We start from the raw sequence: 26,142 nt of genomic DNA on the forward strand, positions 1-26,142 counted from the left end.
CTAGTTGCCTCTAAAGAGCATGTGAAGCATACATAGTGTGCTAGAATCTGCTTCTGGGAATTTCTGCCTGCGACATCTACTTCAAATATCATTCACAGCTTAAACACATTAGAACCACATGGCTTACTGTCAACTTAAAAAAGAAAAGAAAAATTGCCCTTAAGACTATTTTGTTTGGTTTTGGTTTTTTTTTTAACTTCATTGTGAAAAGGCTGAAGCAGCAGATTTTTGGAGCTTCTGTAGATTTTGTACACATACCATGTTTTTGCGACTACAGTTTTTCCATTTTTAAAAATGAAATGTATCTGTTTCTGAGAACTCAAAAGTGCTGCATTTTTCTTGATTTTCATGAAACTTGGCAGTGAATCCTGTGTTCCTTCAGTGTTTCTGTATCCCCAGCTGAATGTGCTCAGGACTTCCCAGTGGTAAAGACTAGAGGTTGTTTATTGTTGGAACAAAAAGAGTATCCAGGCATGGCTTAAACAGTTTCAGTTTTCAATAGAATACAACGGGTTTACAATCTAAAGTTGTATTATTTGGCATTTCTTTAGTAGTGAAGTGATTTCAGTCATGGAGATGATGGGAAAGGCAGATATGTTGCGTTACAGCTATGTTTTCTCCTGCCATTGAGAATATATTTACTTTTATATACCCTAAGATGTATGTATCTGTCTAGCATAATGAATTAGATTAATTCATTAGCCAGAAGAGGGTTTAGAATTTTTTTTTGAGAACAGTTCATCTTATCACAGGAAGAAAAAGCACTGTTACGCTGCAAAAGGGCAGAGGACTCAAGAACTGGGGAAAGAGAAATAGGCATCACCTGCAAAATCATATCTTTGTTTCTAATACTTAGAAATTTGGGTGGTAGTTGGGGATTTTTTTGTTTGTTTTAATTGAACCTATATTTAATGTTTTGACAGTAATTTTGCATTGTGGCACTTTATGCTTGTGGACACCAGATGGTGCTGCTAAACTATCTAATGTGTAATTTTCGCACTTTTTTGAGTAACTGATACTTGATTTGGTTCCAAAGACAGTTCTGTACTTTCCGACCAGGTGTATATTCCAGGATGCAGAACAGTAGCTGATAGCACAACACCTTCTTCTGTTTAAGGACAATGGTGTGAAAATTATAATGTAAACTGAAGTGTGTTGTAGAATCAATATTTTAGATCTCACTGGGCAAAAACTGCCATCAGCTGGTGTTCCTCCTGGGTATATAGTTTAGTAGCAAATCTTAATTCATATACTTGACACTTCAGAGACTTGATTTATTAAAGTGTCATTTAAATTTGATTTGATAAGTTCAATCAGAAAACTTCTGGTGGAGGCACCTTTATTGCCAGGTTAAAACTGCAGAGGATAGTTCGAGAGATGAATTAAATATAATGAAGTGATGATGAGGGTGGGTTTGAGTTTGGTGGGGGTTTTTCTTAGACGTTGTCTGCGTTAAGCTTGAGTAAGGCTGTCAAAAAGCTTTTAGTTGTCCTCTGTTAATATTTGTTTGAGAACACATGATGGCTTAGCTACATAATTGCATTGCAGACAACGTTTATAATACTGTGATGTACATTTGGCATTTGATTTCTATTTATTTTAAGTTGGTTATGTTTAATAAACTCGTAATTGTGATCGTGGGGCTGAAGGGATGGAACAATACATTTGTTTTTTAGCTGAATCCCAAAGGTTGGTGGTACAGTTTATCGCTGAACTGTAAATAACGGATTCAAATTTATTTAAGCAGTGAGGAAACTTTTGATAGATATTTTACTGTATTTTTCTTACAAGTCTTTGTTTCTTTTATAGATCCCCATATTAAAGTTTCTGGAAAAAAGGAAAATGTTAAAGAAGCGAAAGAGAAAATCATGTCTGTCTTGGACACAAAAGTAAGAAAGAACTTATTTAGAATGACACCTTAATGCCTACTTTTGTGGTGACATTGATCTCTTTAAAAAGGCTCATTTAAACAGAAGGTATTTATGGACTCTCCGAAGCAAAGTCTCCAATATATTCCTTTTGGATGTTGATATTTGGTGTGTACACACATATTTAAACATGCTGCAAGAAAATACTTGCTTAAAGCACTTTTTCCAGATCTGAACTATATAGAAATAATATTTCCAGCCATATGGTTAAAAGCATACATAGTTTGTTCATTGGATTGAGTATTTTACTTTAAAATCTGAAATATAGCTTCACTGCAAACAGTAGATTATGCAGCCGTTTCAGCAAACCTAAAATTTTGTTTCTGTTTGAAATTCAATTTTAGGAGCATTTATGCAGTTCTTTTTTTTTTTTTTTTTTTTTTTTTTTTTAACTGTTACTGCATTCTTGTACTCTGAAAGAGTAGGACCAGAATTTCTAAAACACACAGATTTTGGCCAAGGGTCTCATATGTTCATCAGATTTTCTTTTCATCCAACAGCAAGTCTTTTGGGGCAATGTGTATGGCTTCTGCATAGTTGTACACCAACTTTTTGATTCTCTAAACAGATTGCCAAAAGGAACACTCCAGTGATAAGCACCATTTTTTGAACAACTACTAACAACATGATTATGGACTGTTAACAATATAGCTTTTAAGAACAGCTGTAGGCAGTGTTTGTGTGTATTAAAAATTGATGTACTAGAAAAATATAGTATGTTTGTTAAAGGAGGAAAAAAAACCTGTTATTTTAGGTCCCATGGCTTTAATTTGCCAAAGTCTTCATCATATGATCCTTTCAGATCAGACAGGGGTGTGACTGCAATTGAAAGAACACAGAATTAAAATAAATTAGAATGGATTGCAAAAGGACATTTGAGTCACAGTTGATAAAAGCTAGGGCGTGTTTTAAAAGCCTTAGACATTTTTTGAAGATGTATCTTTGGGGTATTTATTTCCATTTTATTTCCTCATTGGAAAGAAAATGTGAACGGTTTAGCATCTGACTACGATCCATATTAAAAACATCTTGAGTAGAAGTTAAGCCAGTTAAGCCACGGCAAAAATACTTTGGAAATACAATTTTGAATGTCATTCTTGAAGTACGTTACTCTTAAATACTCAGGTTCTGCTGTGAAGAAATCTAATCATGGGTGCTTGATTTCCAGAGTAATCGGGTAACCTTGAAGATGGATGTTTCACATACAGAACATTCTCATGTGATAGGTAAAGGTGGCAATAATATTAAAAAGGTGATGGAGGAAACAGGATGCCATATCCATTTTCCAGACTCAAATAGGAATAATCAAGCAGAGAAAAGCAACCAAGTAAGTATTGTTTAATATTTAACTCATTTATACTGTAATTCCTCAGAGTATAAAACATTTCTAAACTTCTTTTGTCAATGTGGGTTTTTTGGGGACAGTGAGTTCATGTTCAGGGAAATAGATGTTTGGTATTTACACTCTGTGGAAAGCACGGGACTTCCTAAGTGAGCAAATACCTAAAAACAGATGGAAACAACTTGTGATGGCTCATGAATAATTTTAATTTTTTTAAACTAAAATTATTTTGAGCATACAGAAGTCAACAACTTAGTGTGAATGGTAGAGAAGCAGTATGAAAAGCACTGCTTTTGTAAATCTTTTTTCCTGTTCAACACCCGACTTATTTAGCATATTCATTAATTTCTTGGTGCTTTTGGCTTATGGTGTAACTTAGTTGAAACCTAAGCTTGGTGGATAGCTAGCAAAAATGAATGTCCTATTGTAAGTGTTTAACTTTATTAGAATAAGTCACTGAACCTGAATTGTAGATCTTTTGTAATGCTAATATTACTGGAATGTTTACTTTCAAGTCTTTCGTCACTGTATTTAGAATTCCCTAGTGGCTGCTGAGCAAAATACAGTAATTTCAAAAGGTTCAAGAAAACCTACTGTTGTTGAATATTAGCATTAAGCACATGTATACAGTAGTAATTCCATTATTTGACCCAAACAACTGTATTGTCTGATGGATAAATTTTTTCTAGTTGCTCAAGCCTATGTAACCTAAGATGCTATAATATTCATAGATTATTTTTTTTTAAACTGGTTTTAATTTTCAGCTGCTGTTTAGAGAACACTTAGGATATCACCAGGTGTGAAATAAGTGTTGATTTTTTTTTTTTTTTTAATTTAAATAGAGAACACAGGTATCTGAATAACTCGTCCAATGCCTCATTTGAAAATGTGATGCTATGTTTTCTATATTCTTGCTCTTCCAGGTGTCTATTGCAGGACAGCCAGCTGGAGTGGAGTCCGCAAGAGTTAGAATTCGGGTAATAGTCTATTTCAGTATAGTGTTCCCTTGAAAACACCTGAAAGGAAAAGAAAAAATATAGTTTTGAGAACCCTAGGGTTGTTTGGCTCTGTCTTATGACAGCAGAAATATAGGAACAAATGTAAGTATCCATATGAGTAAAATGCAAAGGGTATTATAAAAACAGTGATTAGCATTCTGGCCAAATTTTTAAGTAGCCAAAGGTGGACCTTGAACACAAAGTCTACAGTATAAGCAAGATATAAAGTATCCCATACTGTGTTTAAAATTACATCTTAACTTACCCTCCACAGATGGCCTGTAGAAGCTCAGGCATCCTGTGTGAATCTATGACTTACGAAAGGCAGTTGCTGCCTTTTTATTTTCAACCATTTTCATGTATAGTTTGTGTAAATAATTTGGTGGAATTCAGTTCCATTCTCCACTCATAGCACTTTTCTATCTTTACCTTCTAGTTTTGACTTACGTGTATTCTGGCATGGATAATTACAGATCTAATAAATTACGAAAACTTTTTCACAGTTGTTGTAGTCAGGTATGTCACACAACCTTGGTCTTGACAGTCATGAAAGAAGCTGGTGTTTATATAGCTTTGTAGCTGACTTCAGATTTCCAATTAATCCATGACAGAAAAGAGACTTCTCTAGGAAGTCTTACAAATGTTGACCTGTTTGTAGGTCTGCATGGGTAAGTATGGGAAATTACCTGGTTTTATTGTTGCTACATAGTTGCAAAAGATCCTGCTATTTTGGAAAAAAAAAAAACAACCACCCAACCAAACAAAAAAGCCTATGCAAAACAAAAAACTCTCGTGTCCCTGGAAAAATCGGTGCCTTTTTCCAACTCAGGATATTATCAATGAACCCTGGGCAGAGGACATATAATGTCAGTTTAATTGTCACTGACCAATATGTTATGATTCAGTAATAAAATTTGTTGTAGTTTTAGTGAGTATGATTTTGGTTTTCAATATTTGCTCTTCAATGTTGTTGTAGGAGCTGCTTCCATTGGTACTCATGTTTGAATTGCCTATTGCTGGAATTCTCCAACCCATCCCAGATCCTAATTCTCCCACAATTCAGCATATATGTCAGACGTATAATATTTCTGTTTCCTTTAAACAACGCTCTCGAATGTATGGTGCTACAGTCATTGTCAGAGGGTCACAAAATAACACTAATGCTGTGAAGGTAATGTGTCGTCTTAAGTAGGTTTCTGCATGTCATAAATATGTTCATAATTTACATACTTAAGAACTATATTAATGTTAGATCCTGCCTCATCAGTACATGTTATTATTGTATAATCACTTTTGAAGCCTGAGGGTTTGGGGTTTTTTTTAAACTTAACCGGTATAGGTCAGGTGTAAAAATGCATAGAAAATAGTTTTACGTTTAGGATTTAGCATTGTTTGTGCTAAGCTTTTAATCTGTTTTTCATCTCTTGCACACCTGTTTGGGTTTCCAGCAATTCTGGAATATGTGCTAATCTTAACCATCTTTTAATTAAACAAACCCCCCCCCCATCCCCCCCCAAAACCCAACCACAAAACAGAAAAAAAAAAAAAAACCACCATGAATTCTTCATGCTTTGATCTTCTCAACGTGCACTCAAATATATAACCTTGAAAGTTGCCCTAATAGTTAATAAAACTGGTCTTGCAAAACCAGGATTGGGAGATGTGAATTTGACAGTCAAGTAAAGGAACTGCCATGAGCCTATTTATCTTAATACAATAAAAAAGTTTCCTTGTTAACAACTGGTAGTGTGACAGATTGATATGGTCTCGGATGGGTGTATCTCAAGCCAGTAAGAACATCTTGGGCCAAAACTAGAAGAGAAATTTTGCAAGTATACCTACCCAATTAAATCTCTATTGACTTTCTTATTGCTGTATGTGGGCACAGAAGGTCTATTGGGACCAAACCATTCGCCATTGTCTTAACATCGTCTTACTGCCTTTTACAATGGCAATTAAACACTGCATTTGGCTATAAAATGGGAATAGTAGGTAGAGTTTAGTCCATCTGTTACCTTTAACAAATCAATCAAGTTTTTAAACAAAACAAAATTTTCTTTATCTTGACTGTGGAATGCATGACAAGTAAAGAAACAGTCTGAAAAGTCATTTTGTATGCCTGTGAGCACTGTTTCACCGGTTTCGTGCATTTCCCCTGCAGGAAGGAACAGCCATGCTTTTAGAACACCTAGCTGGGAGCCTGGCCTCTGCAATCCCTGTGAGCACACAACTAGACATTGCAGCGCAGCATCATCTCTTTATGATGGGTCGAAATGGCAGTAACATCAAACATATCATGCAGAGGACGGGTGCTCAGATCCACTTCCCTGACCCTAGTAACCCACAGAAGAAATCTACTGTCTACCTCCAGGGCACAATTGAGTCTGTCTGTCTTGCCAGGCAATATCTCATGGTAAATACTTTCAGTGAAACTTGCTTGAAAAAAAATGCCAGATTATAGAAAATATGCTTATTCTGCACGTATTTATGGGTCAAATGTAAGTTAGCCTTAGAGAGGAAGGATTAATACTCATATTGCAAAAAGCTGATTCAGTTGAGTGCTCTATTTTTGTCAGTGTTTTGTGAGTGTTTGTAGTTACCTAAAATATTTGTAATCTCTGGTATCATGATTTTTAAAATGACCTTGGTAATATAAATGCAACGTAAGCAATTTAAATTTACAATAACAATATGCTTCTGAGTAGAAGGCAGATTTTTGGAGGGTTTTGTTTTTGGGCAGTGGGTTGTTTGTTTTGTTTTGCCAACCTGCCTTTCCACATTTGTCAGGTAAGTAGGTTTCTTTTGGGAGGAAGTGGCAGGAATTTCTTAGTTCTTATGTAGACGAGTTTTCAAGGAAACTGGGGAACCATAGGAAATAATTACTCATTCTGCAGTCTTACATTCTTTCTAGTGCCATAGCCTCAGTACTATAAGGCCTTTTATAAAAATAGCATTGGTGATGAGTATTATTATTATTTGTACAGATTTTTGTTATGTTGGTCTTTAAACTTCACAGGAGCCTTTAGGCATTGTTGTAGTACAAATGCTTGTACATGGATCTTTATATATATGGATAGTTACGAACAACACATGGGAGGACTGGACTCAAATCCAATTCAAAGCTGGTATCAGGATAGACGACGATACCATTAAATTCCAGAAGTCCACATCTCTCTTACATTGCACTGTGCCTTGCTGTATAGTGGAAAACAAAAACATTGTGCCTTTCTGTTTATACAGTTACATTCATGGTTATTATTTTCTAGGATATTATTGTCTGTAAAGACTAAGAGAGCCTTATTCTATGCATTTCCTTGGTGAGGTTTAAGTGTACTTTTCTGGAGGTTCGTGAAGTAGAAGAAAATGCAAACAAGCCATCATATGAATATCAAAGTATGCCTTTACTCTAGAAACTTAGAATTATGCGAGGGCTATTTTTTTGAAATATTGAAGTTTGATTTAATTCCAAACACATCAGTACAACTTAGTATCCCACATTACATCCACTATATCACCCTTTAAGAACTGTACTGACCAGGAGACTTGGTCTGTTTCAACTCACAGGCATTACATGTCCTGAAATTGTTTCCATTTTGTAGATAAAACAAATACTAAAAGTAAATTTTGCAAAGAAGGAATGTATCTTTTTAAACAATAAAAACTTGAAAAGCTGAAGGAGGAAGTAAGTAACCAGGTAAAAACTTACCTCCGATTCCTAACTTAGTAAAACCAGTATTTTTCGGCTTCAGATAAAAACAGGTAAATGTGCCAGCCATGTTGATACCTACATACAGATAGCTAGCTGCAGTCATTCTCAGCTTCTTTTGAAGTAAATTTCACTCGATTTGTTTTCTTCATGGGCATCGTTCAGTGGGATGAGATTTCTGTGTGGCGGAGTGATTTCCTGCAAGGTGTGACTGCATGCTGGCCTTCTCGCCATGGTCACTGTTGTTATCGCCTCCTGCCAGCTCCTCTGATTCAGTCAGAATAACAGCTGATGCTGTTTCACAGCTAGGCAGCACAAGTGTCCTATGGAATTGGAGAGGGGATTTAAAAATAGTGATTTGATCTCTGCAGAGCTCCTAGAAATAACTATCTAGAAGCATCTGAACATCAATACCAAGAAAAGAAATACCATAATGTTTTTCTGAACTACTAAATTGTTGTCATCTGTAAGTCTCATAAGACACTAAATTTGAGGCAGAGTTTACAATATCAACAGAAAATGCAATGCAGTGCATAGATACCTTCCAGCAGGACACACGTAATGTCTTGGTGCTATCTTTAAAAATTCCTTAGCAGTATGTCTAAATGGAAACTTTAATATCAACTAGTAACTAATTTTATCGAGAAGGCTATGAATTCTATAGTGTGTAAACTGTGAATATCCCTTATCTCTGATAAGCATTGCAAGTCTCAGCTTCTAATCATCAGCATATTGCTTGCAGGAATATATTCAGTGTGGTGGTTAAGACAATACTCATAGTAGTGATGAGGGCAAATTGTAAAAGGAAGAAAGAATATGTAGTGATTTAAAACTAAATACTTACGTAAGCAAGAGGGGTTTGGAGTCTTGTTTAAAATGTTCTTGTTCTATATCTTCCCCTCAGCCCAAACCCTTTGGTTTTAGCTGTATTTTGATTGTCACTAAAAAATACTGAGACTTTTTGTTAGTTTTGCATATAATAATGAGGACTGTGCTATATTTAATTACAGAAGACATTGACAGCTTAGTTTTGTTCACTCACTTCCTGTCAAAGAACATGATTTGGTCCTGTTCCTCTCATCATCATCATGTAGGTGCTCTAAACATACAATAACGAAACAGTAGTGTAAAAAAAGAGCCTTTTAATATGCTTATAAAACCTGACACTTCAACTTTGAAGTTTCTGTTTTTCTTGTTAACCTTTAGTTGCATTTTCATTCAGCAGGCTTTTGGTGAGACCTTCTGATATTACTTCCTGTAACTTTTTTACAAAAACATTTGGAAAATCCAAGTATGAAATGCTCTCAGCAGTTCTGTTACCATAAAATCCTTGATTATTGATGTCAGTGTTTTTAAATAGACTTTATTCATAATTGTTCTTTTCAGACAAGTTTACTTTGTGGCATTAAGCTGTGTTTGTCAGTATTCCTGAAATCAAAATGTTTAAGATGCCTTGCTTTAATTTTCCTTAAGTTAAAATTACTTTAATTTAGGTTTGGGAAGTACTGTGTAGCTATAGGTAGTATTGTTGAGAACTGCTATTTAAATATAAAAAGATATTGAACTAGTGATCTGAAGAACAAATACACCAATTTGCTCCTTTCCTTCCGAAGCGAAAGCAGGAAACTGATTAAATAAGACCACTTTCTTGAATGTATCTTACTATGGCTTTTTTCCTGACACGTGTGATATTATGTTTACTTTATTGTGAATCTAAATTCACAAAAAGTAGGATTTGTTTTTCACTGACTTTGTACCCTTTGTTTTTGTTATTTTGAGAAGTAGCAATCTAATAATCTCTAGATATCCTGTGACCATTGAGTTTTTTGTTGTTTCTTGGGTTTGGGCTTTTTTTAGGGGTGGTTTTTTGTTTTTGTTTTTTTTTACTTAAAGTTTTAGTGTTGACATGTTTCAGAGATATTAGTCATATCACTGGAAAATACTTACCTAGCTGATCTAGGACAGGGTAAGAGAAAGGTAAAAGTTAACACTTAGGCAATGGTGACTTACAGAGAAGTTTTTTCAGAATTATGTTTCCTTATCTCAAACATAGTTTAACGTGAGCCATTTGAGTATGTGAGAGTCCTGCTATCAATTCTTGACAATATTTTGTTCTGATTTAATAGGTAATAGTGGTTTCTGAATTTGAATCCTCCAGACACCTCTAAGTCTGTATAAATAGCTAATGCGGGGTGCGTATGTGCTGATTGGAATGTCAAATATTCAACAAATCATTTCACCAAATTATACCACCAAACTGTTTGTTCAGAATCCCAGGGTAGATAGATAGACCTGTATTCTTGCATACAAGGAAATGGCTTTACTTAAAATTTCATCCTTGCTGTTTTTTCTGAACTTACTGTGTCATGATGTACATGTGTTAAAATCTCTATATTTCAGTTTATTGCTAACATTTTCATGGGAAAAGGGTAGGTTATCGGTTTTATGAATTTTTAAGTCTTGTCTTTTCAGGGTTGCCTTCCTCTTGTGCTCATGTTTGATATGAAGGAAGAAATTGAAGTAGAACCACAGTTTATAACACAGCTAATGGAGCAGTTAGATGTCTTCATAAGCATTAAGCCGAAGCCAAAGCAACCAAGCAAGGTTGGTGAAAAGCTAATATATTCTTTTTAGGCTTTCAGGACAACTTTTCAGAGCTGATGAGTTGACATGTCTGCTCCTCCTCCCTAACTTAATGGATCACAAACTCATAAAAGGCATATATATTTTCTGCTTGAAATATCAGTTTAAATGTTATAACAACTCTCCTTTATGGTAATTTGACTTTCATTAAATATTTGACAATACAGAGATTAGCTTTTGTATGGAATATACTGATAAAATAAATAAATTATGAGGAGACAAATTGTATCCGACTAGAACTACTCTTGATTTGTTTTTAAAGAAATTAGTCTTAAATTGCAGCTCCCCCACATAACTGCAGTGTTCTTTAGCAATCAGAATTAAACAAAAAAAAAAAAAACCCAAACCAAAAAAAACAAATAATATGACTATGAGAAAAGTCTGACTGTGTTCTACACAAGATGTTGAAAAGAACCACAAGAAACAGAGTTACAAAATACTTCTAATGGGAGATATTAATTGTAAAATATTCAGGCGAGTATGGATAGGCAACTCTCACAGTTATCTGCATTGCATATAATGCCATAACAGACAAGAATTTCAAAATATTAAATGAGCATTCCATTGTCAATAAGTAAGCTTCTCTGTGTAGGAATATATAAAATCAATACAAAGAAACATCATATAGAGAATGTACAAGAAACAAATAATAGTTTTTGTAATTTAATTTTCCAGGCATTTGTTACTTTATTCTCAGACATCTATGAATTTAATAGCTGAATTTAATATGAACAACTTTTTTTTCCACTTCAAGGTATAGACCTCAGATAGAGAAGATAAGATTTTAATTATTGATTCACTTCTCTAGATCTTGGGGCACTTAAGATTTGGTATACCAAATAGCACCAAGGTACAACCATAATTATTTTTCTTAGACAGAAAGGTCTTTCATCATTCTCGTTGTCAAGTGCATACAAAATCCTTAAACTTACCATCAAGGCCACTGAATTTGAATAGTTGCTAATGGACATTATCTCATGCTGTCTCACACTGCTATGTTACTGATAGCCATGAAGCTGTATTAAGAAGAGTTATGTGTGTTGCAGATCCATGTTATGTAGTTGTGTTACTCATTGGTTTTCCTTTTTTGTTGTTTTTTGTTTTCTTTCCCTACAGTCTGTGATTGTAAAAAGCGTTGAACGAAATGCCTTAAATATGTATGAGGCACGGAAATGTCTCTTGGGACTTGAAAGTAGTGGAGTCACCATAGCATCAAATCCCTCTACTGTCTCGTGCCCTGTTGGTCTGTCTTGTCCTGGTTTGGATATCTTGTCTTCAGCCGGACTAGGACTCACTGGGCTTGGTATGCATTATATTCTATATATATCTTTTTTTGTAGATACATGTTTGAAACTTAATTCACTTGTACTAGAAAAAAGGACGAGATGTGTGTTTTGCGTAAGGAATCGTGTTAAAGCATTAGAGAATTCCAAAAGCATCTGGCCTTGCTAGGGCTTGTTGTTGTAAAACTTCCTCCAAGGCTTTCGTGATCAGGTGTGTGACTCCTCTCTGTAGAAGATCCTCTGGAAGCTCACAAACCACTCAGCTGAAAGGAGGGAAATACAGGTGAAGCAGGACATTGCTTTTATAACTTTCAGAAGAATCTTTTTCAAATGAAATTTTTCTTTGGCAATATTGTGATGTCTCAGGCTGTCCTGAATTCGGGGTAGGTACTTAAGCCTGTCAACAGTACTATGAAAGTTAACATAGCTAACACCACATTTCACTTCTGGCTGTATCTCACTGTAACTGAGGGATGCATGTGCTACTAGTTTAGACCTTACTAGTAAGTATGAAATTCAGGACAGAAATGTGTAAGCTTTCTATCTTAATGTAATTTTATAGAAGTGCATAGTCCAGACTGGAATTACCATTTCATTTTCAAGCTCTGCAAATACCCTGTTATCAGAAATGTGTAGAAAACCAAGCAATCCCAGAAGAATTTAGTAACAAATCTTGACACTGGTTCTTGAAACTCAGAGTTCTCATGTAACCACCACGCTCTCTTGCGACCTGCCATCCGGGAGTGCTGTGTAGTTCCATGTCACATGCTTTCTTGGGGGTCACACAGGAGCAAGTGTTTGTGCCATTTGAGTGTGGTTTTTAATGCTGCTTTTGTTACCATTCTTGTCATGCCTGCACTTTGGGGTTGGGTTTTTTTACCTCTTTAGAGTATAGTGCTGAACTGCCTTGTGAATGCTCTTACATGAAGAGCTGGTTTGAGGGAATGCTTTGGGAATAAGCAATGCATTTGGGGGATGATTTGCAATCAGTACTGAAGATGCAAAAAGGAATTGAATAGTTCTTACTGTGGAAGTAGTGGCTCATTCATATGAGCTTCTGAGAAAAAGGTTATTGTCTGAAATGAAAATAAGGTTGTGTAGTGCAGTTGCTTTCTTGCCCAAGTGATGCTTCATCGAAACAAACTGACAGAAGCAATAGAGGGGATACAAAGGGATGGTGGGGCTGAGGAACAGCTAGTGCGGACTCTTTGTTATGACAGTAGTCAGAGTCCAGTAGAAAAAGACATAAAAGGACATAAAAGATACTTCAATTCTTCTTGGATATATGATTCCCAGTTTAAGAACAAGCGTTCTTAATGTGCTCTGTTCACCAAATTAACAGCAGGTTTGATGCTAAAGTTTGTTTGTAAAATACATGCTGATGCAATTTAGTGGGGGTTTGTTTGTTTGTTTTTAATTGGTACTTTTGTGAAAAATGTTTTTCGGTAAGTTTCAGCTAAATATTCACTTGCATAATTTTTTGCAGGCCTTTTAGGTCCAACAGCCCTGTCAGTCAACACCTCAACTGCTCCAAACTCTCTGTTGAATGCCCTTAATAGCTCTGTGAGTCCCTTGCAGAGTCCGAGTTCAGGCACGCCTAGTCCCACGTTATGGGCAACATCTCTTGCTAACACAAATGCCACAGGTTGGTAGAAGTTAAATGTGAATTAAATGAACTGTGTAACACTAAGTCATTAGAATGACAATTGAAAAGTCCGGAATCATTCATTCTTTAGAACCTTAATAATTCTTGGATTTATCTTAACACAGAAGAATAAATATCCAAATTTAAAGTTATAACTTAATATAAACTTATGATGTGCTGTCACATGCAATGTTTTCATCTGTTTTATATAGAAAACTATGTTAACCTACAAAGTAATGGTTAGATAAAGCGTTATGGTTTTGGCATGCAATTCTAATGGAAACTTGTTTAGTGATGTATCAAAGCTACATAAAGATAGCTATATATATAAAGTACTATAATGCCTGAGAAAGTTAAATGAGAAACTTAATCAGAACATGACCAAATTTTGTTACAGGTTTTTCTGCTATTCCACACCTAATGATACCATCTACTGCCCAAGCAACCTTAACTAGTATTCTGTTGTCTGGAGTACCTAATTATAGTCAAAACACTCCATCTCCACCACCAGGCTTGACTCCTGTTGAAGTCCATGTTAACGGCATGCAATCAGAGAGTAAAAAAGGCTCACCTTCTTTAAATGGTCATGTAAAGGTAAGTGATATTATCTCTGGAGAACCAGATCTGTTTGTAATACACCTCTACTAAGAATGCTGAAAGAGAAAACTAGCTATATTACTAGATTCTTAAAGCTGCTAAGTTTAGAAATAGAACAGTGGTGTTTTCGAAATATAACTTAAATATTGAAAAATGGAACATTCAAGCATATTTTTCTCCTATATCAGGAATTAATTTCTTGTTCTCCTGCACAGATAGAAAAGGGAAATTCTTTCAATATTTCCTTAAGCATAACAATCACTCTAGTGATTTTTGACAATCATTTCAGACCTCAAGTATCAAGTATGCTGCACTGTCTGCCACATCACTAGGAGAAAATGTGTTGAGCACAAACCACAGTGATCCGGTAAGACAAACAAGTACTCATGGTGCCTCAGAACAAGTAGCTGCCAAGTCAAACAGTGCGGAAGGTAAGATTTTGACGTTTTATTCTTTTGTCTGGTAGTGTTTGTGCAGTCTATGTACAGTTCATGAAACAAAAATGTAAATATATTGCCTGTGCATTGGTTTTGCAGCCATGTTGAAGGAAAATATCTCTGGATCTCCCAGATTCATTGTCAAAGAAAGTAAACAGAAGTTGTAGTATCTGAGCTGTATTGATAGAAACACCTTGAGTCAACATAAATGCGCTTGTAACATTTTATTTATTCTCTAAGAGCAGAGGGAAATAACCTATGAAAATTTTAGTATGTTTTACAGCAGCTTAACTTCATTGCTTAAAACAATCTCTGCTGGTTTAAATGATGTTGTATTTTTGCTTTTTAATGAAAGGAAATAATTAATGCCTTTGAGAAGGTTATTGCAGAAAATTATGTGTAAATCAAACCTAGATGACACTGGCAAACAGAATTTATTTGCATGTTTTATAACAGCATTTCAGTTATGCTGCCTTTTAGAAGCTAAAGGAACTAATGGACTGTTCCCATCATTCTTGGAGGGAGGGAAAGCCAGTTCCACTTCAGACTTGAGCAAATATGTGTAAAGGCCTTGTTTCCCTTGCAAATACTGATCAACGAGGAGATGCTCTTTTATTGAGGGTGGTGGTCATTTGAAATGCTGATTTGCCCAATTAAGGTGATAAATATTTGTAAAAACACATTCTAAAGATATTTGAACATCAAGTGGGGAGCTTTTATTTCAGCAAAAGTTATCTGAGCACCTGGCAAGGTTTATTAAAACTGGATATAAAATCAAATTTGTTTGAAATACTTAGTCACTTTTGATTGTCAGGTTTCAGATTTAGTATTAACTAATATTACTTAAAATAAAGTTTTTAGGAAAGAAAATACTTAGTATGTCTACTATCTATGTGAATACTAACACCTTTTTTGTGCATTTGAAGTTACATTTCTGACTTCTTAACCTTGACCAAGTTGTTATCCCTGAAGACTACAATAATTCTATGAGGAGGAAGAGCGGGTTTTGTTCTATAGTTGTCATTCCTTTAGTAAGTTCACTAGAACATAAGAGGGGTTTTGTTTAACTACTCTCCTAATTCGTCTTGTAGGTTGCAATGATGCTTTTGTAGAAGTGGGCATGCCAAGAAGTCCGTCCCATTCAGCAAATACCAGTGACCTGAAGCAAATGATGAGCTCTTCCAAACAGACCTGTGCTAAGAGACAAACAGTTGAATTACTGCAAGGCACCAAAAACTCTCACTTACAGTAAGTTAAATGTACAAATACAGATTAATGGCACTTTCACCATGCAAAAATACTTCATGTTTTTGTAGGTAGAAGGGATGATTCAGTCATAAGATACTCAAAGAACTGATGTAAATTGGGCTTGATTTTTAATCACATTGGGCATTAATATAACTCACAGTTTGTCTGATAATAGCAAACTTTGAATGCGTTTTGTATGTCCTAAGTATTTTTCTTTGGTTCGAAAAAAATAAATGCCTTTCCTCTCCCACAAAAGACTGGGGATTTTTTCAGAGGAACTTTCATTGCCTATTTCTAAAGGATACGTTTTTGCACTTTCATTTTTTTATTGATTGCTTTGGGAACAATGCCTAACTGGCAGCCTTTTTCCTTTTGTATGTACCTGAGGCTGTTTTCTTTTTAGAAGAAGGATATTCAGGGCATAACAGCATGTTCTCAAACACTTGTGTCAATGATTTTTTTGTTTGGTTGGTTTTTTTAATGAGCCAACAGTGGGAAAGGCTCTTTTGAGTCGTAATATGTCTTGGCAACACAGGTTTTGTGCTTAATGCAATGTTTTGTCTGATTTACTTTATGTAGTGTTTTCACTATCCCTTTTGGGAACTGTTCATCATCACTCTTTTGAGATGCATATTTTCTCTTGCCTCATTTATTTACACTGTTTATGATATGTATTCCATTAATTCTGCTTTCATAGTTTAGAAATCCAAGGATTCCTGCTAACCAGACTCTGTATGTCAGTTGTTTATATGTCTTGTTCTTTTTGTTGAGGATATAATGCTCACAGTTTCCTTAGGGCATTTTTCTGGGGTAGTCTACAGCATCTAAAATATGATCACTTTGCTTTGAAGTAAGAGTTTATACTCTTCTAGAGTAGGCATAAAATGTGGCTGATTTTTAGAAAGAAAAGATTACATTAAGAGGTGCTTTGACATGTAAGAGTGCAATTATTGAAGCTTTAAAAGCAAACAGGACCCATGTTAACTTTCTTAGTCCCCATTATGCATCTCTCTTTATCCTGCTACTATCAGTCTGTTAGAACTGCTGGCCTGAGCAAGGCTAAATGGTATGAAGTCACACTGTGTAGGATTGCATATGATAATTCCAGATACCAGATAGCTCAAATCTGAATCTATAAGCTATGCCTCGTACTTGGTAATATAGGAAGCAGCAATACATGTTTTGTTTCACTGACAGAGAAACAGGTAAAAGAAAGCTGAGACTTTGGAAATACTGCTAAAAACACTGAGATGTTTGCGTACTGGCATTTCTTGAATTTTGCTGCTAAACTTCTCAGGGTAAAGCTCAATTATCAAAATTGCATTGAATGTTCACTGCTTGTGAAAAAGATGACTGGAGTTAATACTGACTTTGCTCCTGCAGTACTGCAGAGAGGCTGCTCTCAGATGCAGAGTTAAGTGCTTCTGAAAGTCCCATGGCTGATAAAAAGGCACCTGGAAGTGAACGGGCAGCAGAGCGAGCAGCAGCTGCTCAGCAGAACTCTGAAAGAGCACGTCTAGCTCCACAGCCGTCATATGTAAATATGCAGGTACGTTTCCCTGAATAAACCCAAATCTAGCACAAAACTTGATAATTGCAAAGTGAAATTACCACGGAATGCCAAGGTGATTGTTGACTAGTAGACTGACTTGCCATTACCATTTCAGTAAAAGCATTTCCCAGCAAAGTCGTTAACTCTTTCAAGTGAAGAGTGGGTTGTCAACTGCAGAATGGGTTCTCAACTAAAAGTCTTGAAGACAAAAAAGCCCCTATGCTTCTGTTGAATAAGAAAAATTTAAGTACAGAATAAATTGGATGGCTATATTAGTCTATGCAAGCTTCATTTGTGTGTAAAAAATCTTGTATCATTGCTTTGAGACAATTATATCTACAAAAGATATTTTACAACTCTTCATAAGCAGTGTCAACACAATTCTTTTCTATAGCTTCAGGTTCATATACAGGGGGATTTACTGGAGTAACTACACTGGTTTTGCTTTACAAGTACAGATCTGTACATATACTCTTTTTTTTTTTCCTTGTCCTGTTCCTATTTGGTTAACTACAGCCTACTACTATACTATAAATTACTTCCATGTTATTGCGAAATCTCCCCAAAGAGAGAGACCCCTTTGACTGTCAAGCAGTAGTAACAGAGTAGTTTTCAGTATAGATCTGTCAGTGTGTGGGCATAACTAGACTGCATGGAGCAGTGGAACAAGTTTAAGGTTAGTGTTTTGCAGCCCTTTTCCTTTGTTATTCCTCTAGTTTTTTCAAGTAGTAAATTTAACGCTTCAGGCTAAATACTGCATTTTTGTGGTTTTGTGTGTGTTTAGACTTGCTAATCCGTAATTCAAAGAAGTGTAACTTATTTAACCAGGGGTATTTAAACTTCAGATCTTCTGTTGTCATAGGTAGTGCAAATACAAGGTGTTTCTTAATTCTGTCAAAACTTAAATCCTTTACCTTTCAGAAGATGAGTGCATGGAGAAGAACTAAACTTGAAAGATTATTAAGAATAACTGTGGTGCCTAGATTTGGTGTCTAATATATATTGCAGTACAAATATTTTTTGTACTGTTGAGGAATGTTTTAAATGCTAAGAAGAGATGATTAAGGAAGAGAAACTATGCTTGAAACATGTCTTATTAAAAAAAAAATTAAAGAAATTCTGCCTAAACAGTTTGTAAATACTGCTGCAGCCTCACTCAAATGGATATCAGTTATTTAAAATCTTTATTATCTGTGTTTGAACGCTTTAAGTAACTAAGGCTCTAACTGGACTGTTGTCAAATTATTGTGCAGTACTTCAGGTTTCTCCTAGATGTATTCACTGGCCACTTTCAAAACCTTTGTTTTTACAAAGAGCTGAGTACTGGAATGACATTTAGTTAGAATGGCAATTAAGCTATCTTCTGCATGTTTAATTTTTAGGCATTTGACTATGAACAGAAGAAGCTACTAGCAACCAAAGGTATGTGGATAAACAGTGACTTCTGAAAAGTTTGTTAGTACACAGCTAAAAGAATTTCCTGAAGTTTCAGTTTTGTAATTTGACTTTTAATCAAATCTAAAGCTGATAGTGAAACACTTGTATATTAGTTTTCATGTTCCAAAAATTTCTTAATACCAACATAGTATAAAATACAGTATAAACAACTTGCAGATGAGATGCTCTCTGCGTGAGTATATCCATATGCACATGATGCATGTTGTTTTCAGAGACCTCATAGCTGTAATACTTGATTTTATTTGGATGCAAATTAAACTTTAAGATGTTTGTCATATTGGCAAAGTTGCTCCTTATTTCAGGGATAAATTAAGTCACAAAATTCATAAGGGACTTAACCATATTTTTGACCCTGTTTAAAAATAAACCAAATACCCCCCCACCAAAAGAAAACCAGAAACCCCTCCTTTTGAAACAGATATGATTCTTTTGGCTTCCTTGCAGCCAATGGGGTTTAACTATCTTCTGACAGAGTAAATTGCCTTAAGGAAGGGTAGGACTCAAGCTGTGTACTAAGTGGAGGTGTTTAGAATTTACCATTTGGTGCGTTGAAGTCTGTTAGCATACATGAATTCAGGATTATCATCTCAGTACCTTTACTAAGGTTGAGATTTACTAATTTGTCTCTATTTTTTTCAGCTATGTTAAAGAAGCCAGTTGTAACGGAAGTGAGAACTCCAACAAATACTTGGAGTGGTTTGGGGTTCTCTAAATCTATGCCTGCAGAAACTATCAAGGAACTAAGAAGAGCAAATCATGTATCGTACAAGCCATCTATGACAACTACATACGAGGTATAAAAAACTATACTTAATGGAAGTTTATTTCTAGTGAATGATACAGTTGTTTCTCCTGAGAAATGTCTCTAACTTTGTAAAAAGAAGTCTTGCAGATAAGACTTTTAGCTTTCCTCTTAGGGTTCTAAATATTTTTTTTTTACGGTGAAAAATGTTTCTTATGTAAATATTAAGGCATATGGAGTGCATTCAGCCCAACACACAAAATTATATCTGCTTTATTAATCTTGCACTAGCTTTATAGAAGTCTGCTCCTGGAAATATATTTGTTTAAAGAAACTTAACTTATGGGACCAAATGTCTCAATAGTTGTAGACAAGTGGTAGAAATTTAGTAATCTAATTAAAACAATGTGTATATAACAGATAAACTATATAATGTGAATGACTGCATGGTGGAGCAGAATGTTAGAACAAGAAATGGCTGCAGCTCATCTTATCTTCTGTTGACAAAGCTGTAGAACTGGAAGAGCTTTCTCTATTTGCACTATTCACTGGGCCCAGAAAGTTCCCGGGGAGAAGGCAGCCACAGGGCCCAGCAAGTCTCTTCAGAGTCCGATCATGGGAATCTTGCAGGGAATTTATATTCCTTTCTTTTCAAAGGCGTTCTGAAGTTGCTTTTTAGTGTGTTTCATTGCTGTTATCTTTCCCACCTTCCATAGAGACACCTTTTTTCTTTATTTCTGTCCTACTTACATAAAATGTAAATGGTATGTTTCTTCAGAACTGGGACTTCATACAGCTTTTCTCTAGGATATACCTATCTTTTAATGCAAAAGAAGTATTCAACCATGGTAAAAATGTGCCTTGGTGTTCCCCACTTGACACAAAAAGTTCACATGTCATTCAGCTACATGTAATAGGTTTGGATACGCGTAATGAGCTTGCAGTAGTAACTAGGGGGAGAGAAAAAGCTACAACCAAAATCTGTGAAATTTTTTTTGTGTACTTTTCTATACTGATTGAACTGGGGTGGGGTTTTCCCCCAGACCATGAGGCACTGCTAAAAGTCTCTAAGCAGGCATGTCATTCTAACCAAGAACACTTTATCGTAGTCACTCGGAGTCTGCCCGTGTGCAAACCACAGGCTTAGCTCTCTCCAGTGAAATGATAGCATGTTAGGACTCCTGTTTCCATTGTTTGATATGAGCTATTGTGGAAACATCTGGGGAAGCTAAAAATCTTGGATTCCTTGTATCCTTCTTCTGTTTAGCAGTCTTCAGCATCATTTGTATTAGAGGCAGTACTGCCACACTTCTTCCATGCATGTTTGAGGGTCATGTGCTAAAGTCTTTGAACAGACGTAGTATTGGTATTATAGTCTAATGTCTGGGAAGTTTATTTGTAAAATAAGCTCACCAAACATATTTCACCTTCACTATGATATTTTACTGTGCATTCAGTTTTCCAGAAACATTGGATGACATCTTTTTTTACTTCACAACTCTTAGCCATCACTATGATCTAACATAATGTAGAGGCCCTGTCTCTTCTTGCTCTTCTGTAAGACTTGAAGTCAATTCCTGCCTTTCTTCATTTGTTGAGTCATACTAATCATAGCTCACACCTTCCCAATTTTGCCAATGACAAGGAGGTTTTGCCTTTTTTCTTCAGTGGTGTCAATTTTTCTGAATAGTAGAAAAGATTGCTGCCTCCTAAGTTATGCTTTTCAACTGGAATTTGATGCAAGGGTATAGAATTAAATTGTTCATTTGTTTCCACAATTTTTAGTTCATCTAAGTGTGTGGTATCAATAAAGTCCGTCTTTTTTTGGATGCATCCCCACCCAATTCCATAGTTAATTGCTGCTTTCAGGGAATACTGTTGCCTTATTTTGGAACATTCTGACCCACAGTGATGAGAGTTGATAATTAGTACTTTACAGGAATATGAAAATCTATTTAGAAAAAAAAAAAATAAAATTGCAAATTCACAAACCATTGCAGAATTGTTGTTATAGTATTGTGTACAATATTGTTCTCAAGTATTGTGTACTTGATCCACTTCTCTTCAGATAGATGTTATGTTCCCTTCCCCATGAAGGGGTGTAGTCGATAGACTGCTTTGTCTAGAATTTGTGTGGGAATCTGATACCATGGAACGTTTTGGAAACAGACTTGGAAATACTGAGCAATTTATTTTGAAGCATGGTCTTTAAATAACTTCTGCTTAAAAACTGTAAACTGCATATGTTTTAAGCACACCTGCTGTTTTTGTGTCTGCTTTGCAATTATTTGACTAGTGATCAACTGCTAAAAAAATGTTTGCATGCATTAAAAGCTGGGGTTTTTTAACTGAGCTGCTTCAAAGAAAACATCTGAGTCACAATGAAACTTCTATTTTCTGCCCAAATTTTCTTTTTGTGATTTGCAGGGTTCATCAATGTCTCTCTCACGGTCCAACAGTCGGGAGCACCTGGGAAGTGGCAGTGAATCTGATAACTGGAGAGACCGTAACGGACTTGGACCCGCAGCTCATAATGAATTTGTCTCCTCAATTGGCAGCCCCAAACGGAAACAAAATAAATCAGGTTAATAATTTCTTAAGATCTGATTTAAAAAAAAAAAATCATATTGATATCAATGAATATTTATTTTAATATAAATGTTTCCTGATATCACTAGGGATTTAGATTACTGACACCTGTAAAGTAAACTTTTTACAAATTGAAAAGTGAAAGCATATGCAAGATTCCGTAACATGATATACGAATAATGGTCCAAAAGGAAAACTTTTAAGGAAATTTTTTTAAATGCAAGACATTCTTGCTGAAAGCTCTTTGCTGTCTTGGAAGGGGTTTTTCAAGGTGTACTGAAAACACACCTGTATAAAAGCTTATTTCTAGACTGCCATCGTTCTGCTCTGTTATTGATGCAACAACAACAGCCAGGTCTTTATTGGCCTATTTGCTCACTGGTGGAGGAGTCATAATCTGTGCCGATACTGAATTTTAAAGCATGATTCTCTTTTTGGTAATAAAAGATGACTGTCCATATGTCTAGCATGGCCTAGCACATGATTTTAAACACTGGTTTTTGTGGATATAGGCTGTAAATGTTGTAATTACTTTTTAAACAATGTTTGAAACTTACAAATTAAAATTTGACTTCGGTTGAACTCTTTGAAACTTAATTTCATTTTTTTTTAATAACACAATGTATGCCTTTCTGAAAGAGTGAAAAATGGAGGTAGAGAATACTGATCCATACTAACTAACTGCATTATGGGGAAATAACTACTGTGGCTGTTTTTACTTTTTTTTTGTTGCATTTTTCTTCTAAAGGTGAATAAAAGCTAATCCCAGATTAACTGCAAAGTACACAGATAGCAAAAGTTGTTCATCCTAAGAAAGGATAACTTCAATTAGAGAAAATATTCATGGTTGGTATACTTGTAATTATTCATGATTTTAAAAAGCACGTTAGTTCAGCTGTGAATGGCTGCATACCATATTCTAAGTACTCACAGACCAAAAGAGATGAAAAGTTTATCTTTGAAATCAAGCCATTGATGTTTCCAAGTTAATTGGACAAAAATGGAAGCTCTAGGTTAATCAAAATAAATAAGGATTAAAAAGTATTTACATATGCATTAGAAGAAAATTAGAAATGTGAATACATTGGCGGTGGGGGAAACTGTGCTATAGCAGCTGTAGCTTTCTCAGAGAATGAAATGTGTGGAGGAGGGACGAAAGAAGTAGCTATGATTTGGCTGGACAAATGTATTTACCTTAATGTATAGGCGCCGGAGTACTAAAATGTAAGTCTTCATTGACACAATTGCATAGTAGTGTTGAATTTCTTCTTTGTTTTTAAGATAATGATTCCTGACTGCACCAGTAAGAAGTATTTCTTAATATTCAGTTTTCAATACATGACCTTGCATCATCTGCCCTGAGTTGTAGGATCGTGAATTTCTGTTTGGGTATTTTTAGTGTTATCTTATTCTGGTAGTGAAGAAATTGAGGCACCACCTTTTAAAGTCTGAAAAATCAACTTAGTTATTGCTTCATTTGTCAAACTTAATGTTCACTTTTTCAACATTGAATGGTTTACTGTATTTTAAAACTCTTTTCCAAAATGGAGCTGAGGTTGATAGAAATTCTCCAAACTCTGTAAATCCAATCCTAAATGCTTCTAACTAGTTTGTGCCCAGAAAATAAGAAATGTAGTATAGCCAGTTGTGAAAAATGGTGGCTTTCACATCCTATTGCCATTCTATAGTGGAGGCCATAGCAGAAGTCTCCGGGGCAATCTTAATTTTACTCACCTGGGAAAGTATCCTTTACCTCCTGCAAGCCTCTTACGCATTCACTGTTATTCTTTCCTGTGTCTGTCATAAGGGAGGGAGCACTCACAGTGGCCCCATTTACACAAATGCCTGGTGCACTCCCTGGGAGCTATCCTCTTCTTACACAGCATGAGGAAAAATAATGATGAACTATGTGATTACATACTATCAGTATGCACATACAGAGGAAAGGGATTGCACTGCTAAATTGGTTTTCTTGGGTTTTTTAAGAACCTCACCCTGGAAACTTTTTTAAAGATACACCTTTTAGGAATGTAATTTAAAATTGTATAGGGAGCATATTTCCAGTTTTAGTCTTTTATAAAACTGTTGCATTTATTTTTTTGTCTGTATTGTACTAAAATAATAGCCAAATCATGTGGCTACTATGTAGTTCCTTTACCAGGCATTGCTCCAGCATGGTTTTCTCCCCATCCAGACTAAAAAGGGCTGGTTGCATTTGTGTGCAATGGTGTTTTCCAAAATATTCACTGGAGAAAACAGGAGAGGGCTTAAGAGGAGCAAAAGCAACAGGGTCTTGCAGCTCTTCCCCTGTATGAGTTCCTGACTTGTATCCATGTGACAGATCACATAATGTGATTTTATTGCGTAGAAGGGTTACCCAAATATCTTTCTATAGAAAACAAACACTGGAACTTAATTAACAAAAAATTTGCTTTATGCTGTTCATTCTCTCAGACCACTGAGAAGCTTTTTTTTTCTGAATAATAAAGATTTAAATATTTTGTTTGTTTAATGATCTAATTGAATACAATGTTGATATGACAGAAAATTGTGCACTTCTTCCCTTTCAGCTGAACACTATCTCAGTAGCAGTAATTACATGGACTGCATTTCCTCACTGACAGGAAGCAATGGCTGTAACCTGAACAGTTTGTTTAAGGGATCTGATCTGCCTGAGCTGTTCAGCAAACTTGGTTTGGGCAAATACACAGATGTATTCCAACAGCAAGAGGTTAGTGTTCCTTTGAAAGACACCTTTCTGTTTGTAGCATGTTTTCCAGCAGTAGTTGTTCTGTCTGACGAAAGCCACTAAGAAGTCTCACTTTGTGACAGGATTTTCATGAGCTGTTCTTTCAAAGTTATATCATATGTCTTTCAATTTCCAGATAGTCAGCCTGGACATGAGTATGATTTTGTCCTGCACTTTGATTTATACTTAATAAAGAATTAAACTAGGTTTGGGTGGGGTGTGGGTTTTTTGGTTTTTTTTTTTTTTTCATTCAAGGAAGTTTAAACCTTGGCTCCTACTTGTAAACTAGGATGCTAACTAGAATTTAATAGCTTTTGGTCAGCTTCATATATAGGTTATGGAAATCCAGCCTGCATTCAGTAGTAACATCTTGTCTTGGCTGATGCTCGGGTCACATATATTCATCCCTCACCTCGTCATCTGTGTGAGCCTTCTGCCTGCACACCAACTAATCTCAGTTTAGTCCAAGTGGTAGTATTTCATATCCATAGAATACTATATAGGTAGAGTCAACTTGGTTATCTGCAGATAGTTTATTCTGGTGATAGATTTAATTGTGTCACAAAGGTACAGTGAGCCTAGTTGCAAGACTTAGACTTAGACACAGAGCCTCTGAGCTTGTCCTGAAAGTACTGTAGTTGTATGTGGGAAGTTGTATGGGTCACACTGCTGGAATTGGGTGTACTAGGGAGCAAAACAGATGTCCATGTGGGTTGTATCAGTATCTCATGTGGTACAGGGGAAGGACCACAGCTGGATTTGGCATCTTCCTGTGTACTGGACCCATATGTCCACTTTGCATCTTTATTGGCAGCGAGGCCTGCACCAGTTGCTGGTCTCGGATTTGCACCTGCGTGTTTTCTCCTAATAGACCACATAAAGTGGGTTCTTGCACAGATTGCCATGTCGTTAAGAGAACTGTGCATGTGTTCATGAAGAACAAACTCAAAGAGGACCTTCCGTTCATGTTGCATGAGTTGCTCTGGTGTGCCAATATTTAGCTTCAGATTTGCTTCCACGAGAGGAAAACTGCACACACTAGGGGCACACTCAAGTGTGTACTACACTATTCCAAGGGTAGACATGAGGCAAATTTGTACCTTCTCCTGTGCACTAAGTCACTCGTGTATATGTGCTCACAGAATTGTCCTGAGTCCACTGAAGTGTATTGCTGCTGCCTCAGCCCGGGGGCAGCTGGATCTGGTGCATTTCCTGCCAGCATTTC

The 26,142-nt window shown here is 35.8% G+C and overlaps 1 protein-coding gene across 1 annotated transcript in view; it reads left to right on the forward strand.

Moving 5' to 3' along the window:
• BICC1 (BicC family RNA binding protein 1) overlaps nt 1-26,142 on the forward strand; it is a 115,861-nt gene that overhangs the window by 84,065 nt on the left and 5,654 nt on the right. The window contains exons 4-19 of the mRNA XM_050899056.1: nt 1,810-1,889; nt 3,097-3,255; nt 4,194-4,247; nt 5,245-5,439; nt 6,430-6,681; nt 10,447-10,578; nt 11,734-11,920; nt 13,387-13,545; nt 13,943-14,139; nt 14,432-14,573; nt 15,671-15,827; nt 17,211-17,376; nt 18,762-18,801; nt 19,477-19,631; nt 22,007-22,163; nt 24,739-24,899. Coding sequence (XP_050755013.1) covers nt 1,810-1,889; nt 3,097-3,255; nt 4,194-4,247; nt 5,245-5,439; nt 6,430-6,681; nt 10,447-10,578; nt 11,734-11,920; nt 13,387-13,545; nt 13,943-14,139; nt 14,432-14,573; nt 15,671-15,827; nt 17,211-17,376; nt 18,762-18,801; nt 19,477-19,631; nt 22,007-22,163; nt 24,739-24,899 — 2,393 coding nt within the window. The remainder of the gene's footprint in view (nt 1-1,809; nt 1,890-3,096; nt 3,256-4,193; nt 4,248-5,244; nt 5,440-6,429; nt 6,682-10,446; nt 10,579-11,733; nt 11,921-13,386; nt 13,546-13,942; nt 14,140-14,431; nt 14,574-15,670; nt 15,828-17,210; nt 17,377-18,761; nt 18,802-19,476; nt 19,632-22,006; nt 22,164-24,738; nt 24,900-26,142) is intronic.

This window comes from Gymnogyps californianus, chromosome 6, assembly GCF_018139145.2.
Source record: "Gymnogyps californianus isolate 813 chromosome 6, ASM1813914v2, whole genome shotgun sequence".
NCBI classification, from domain to species: domain Eukaryota; kingdom Metazoa; phylum Chordata; class Aves; order Accipitriformes; family Cathartidae; genus Gymnogyps; species Gymnogyps californianus.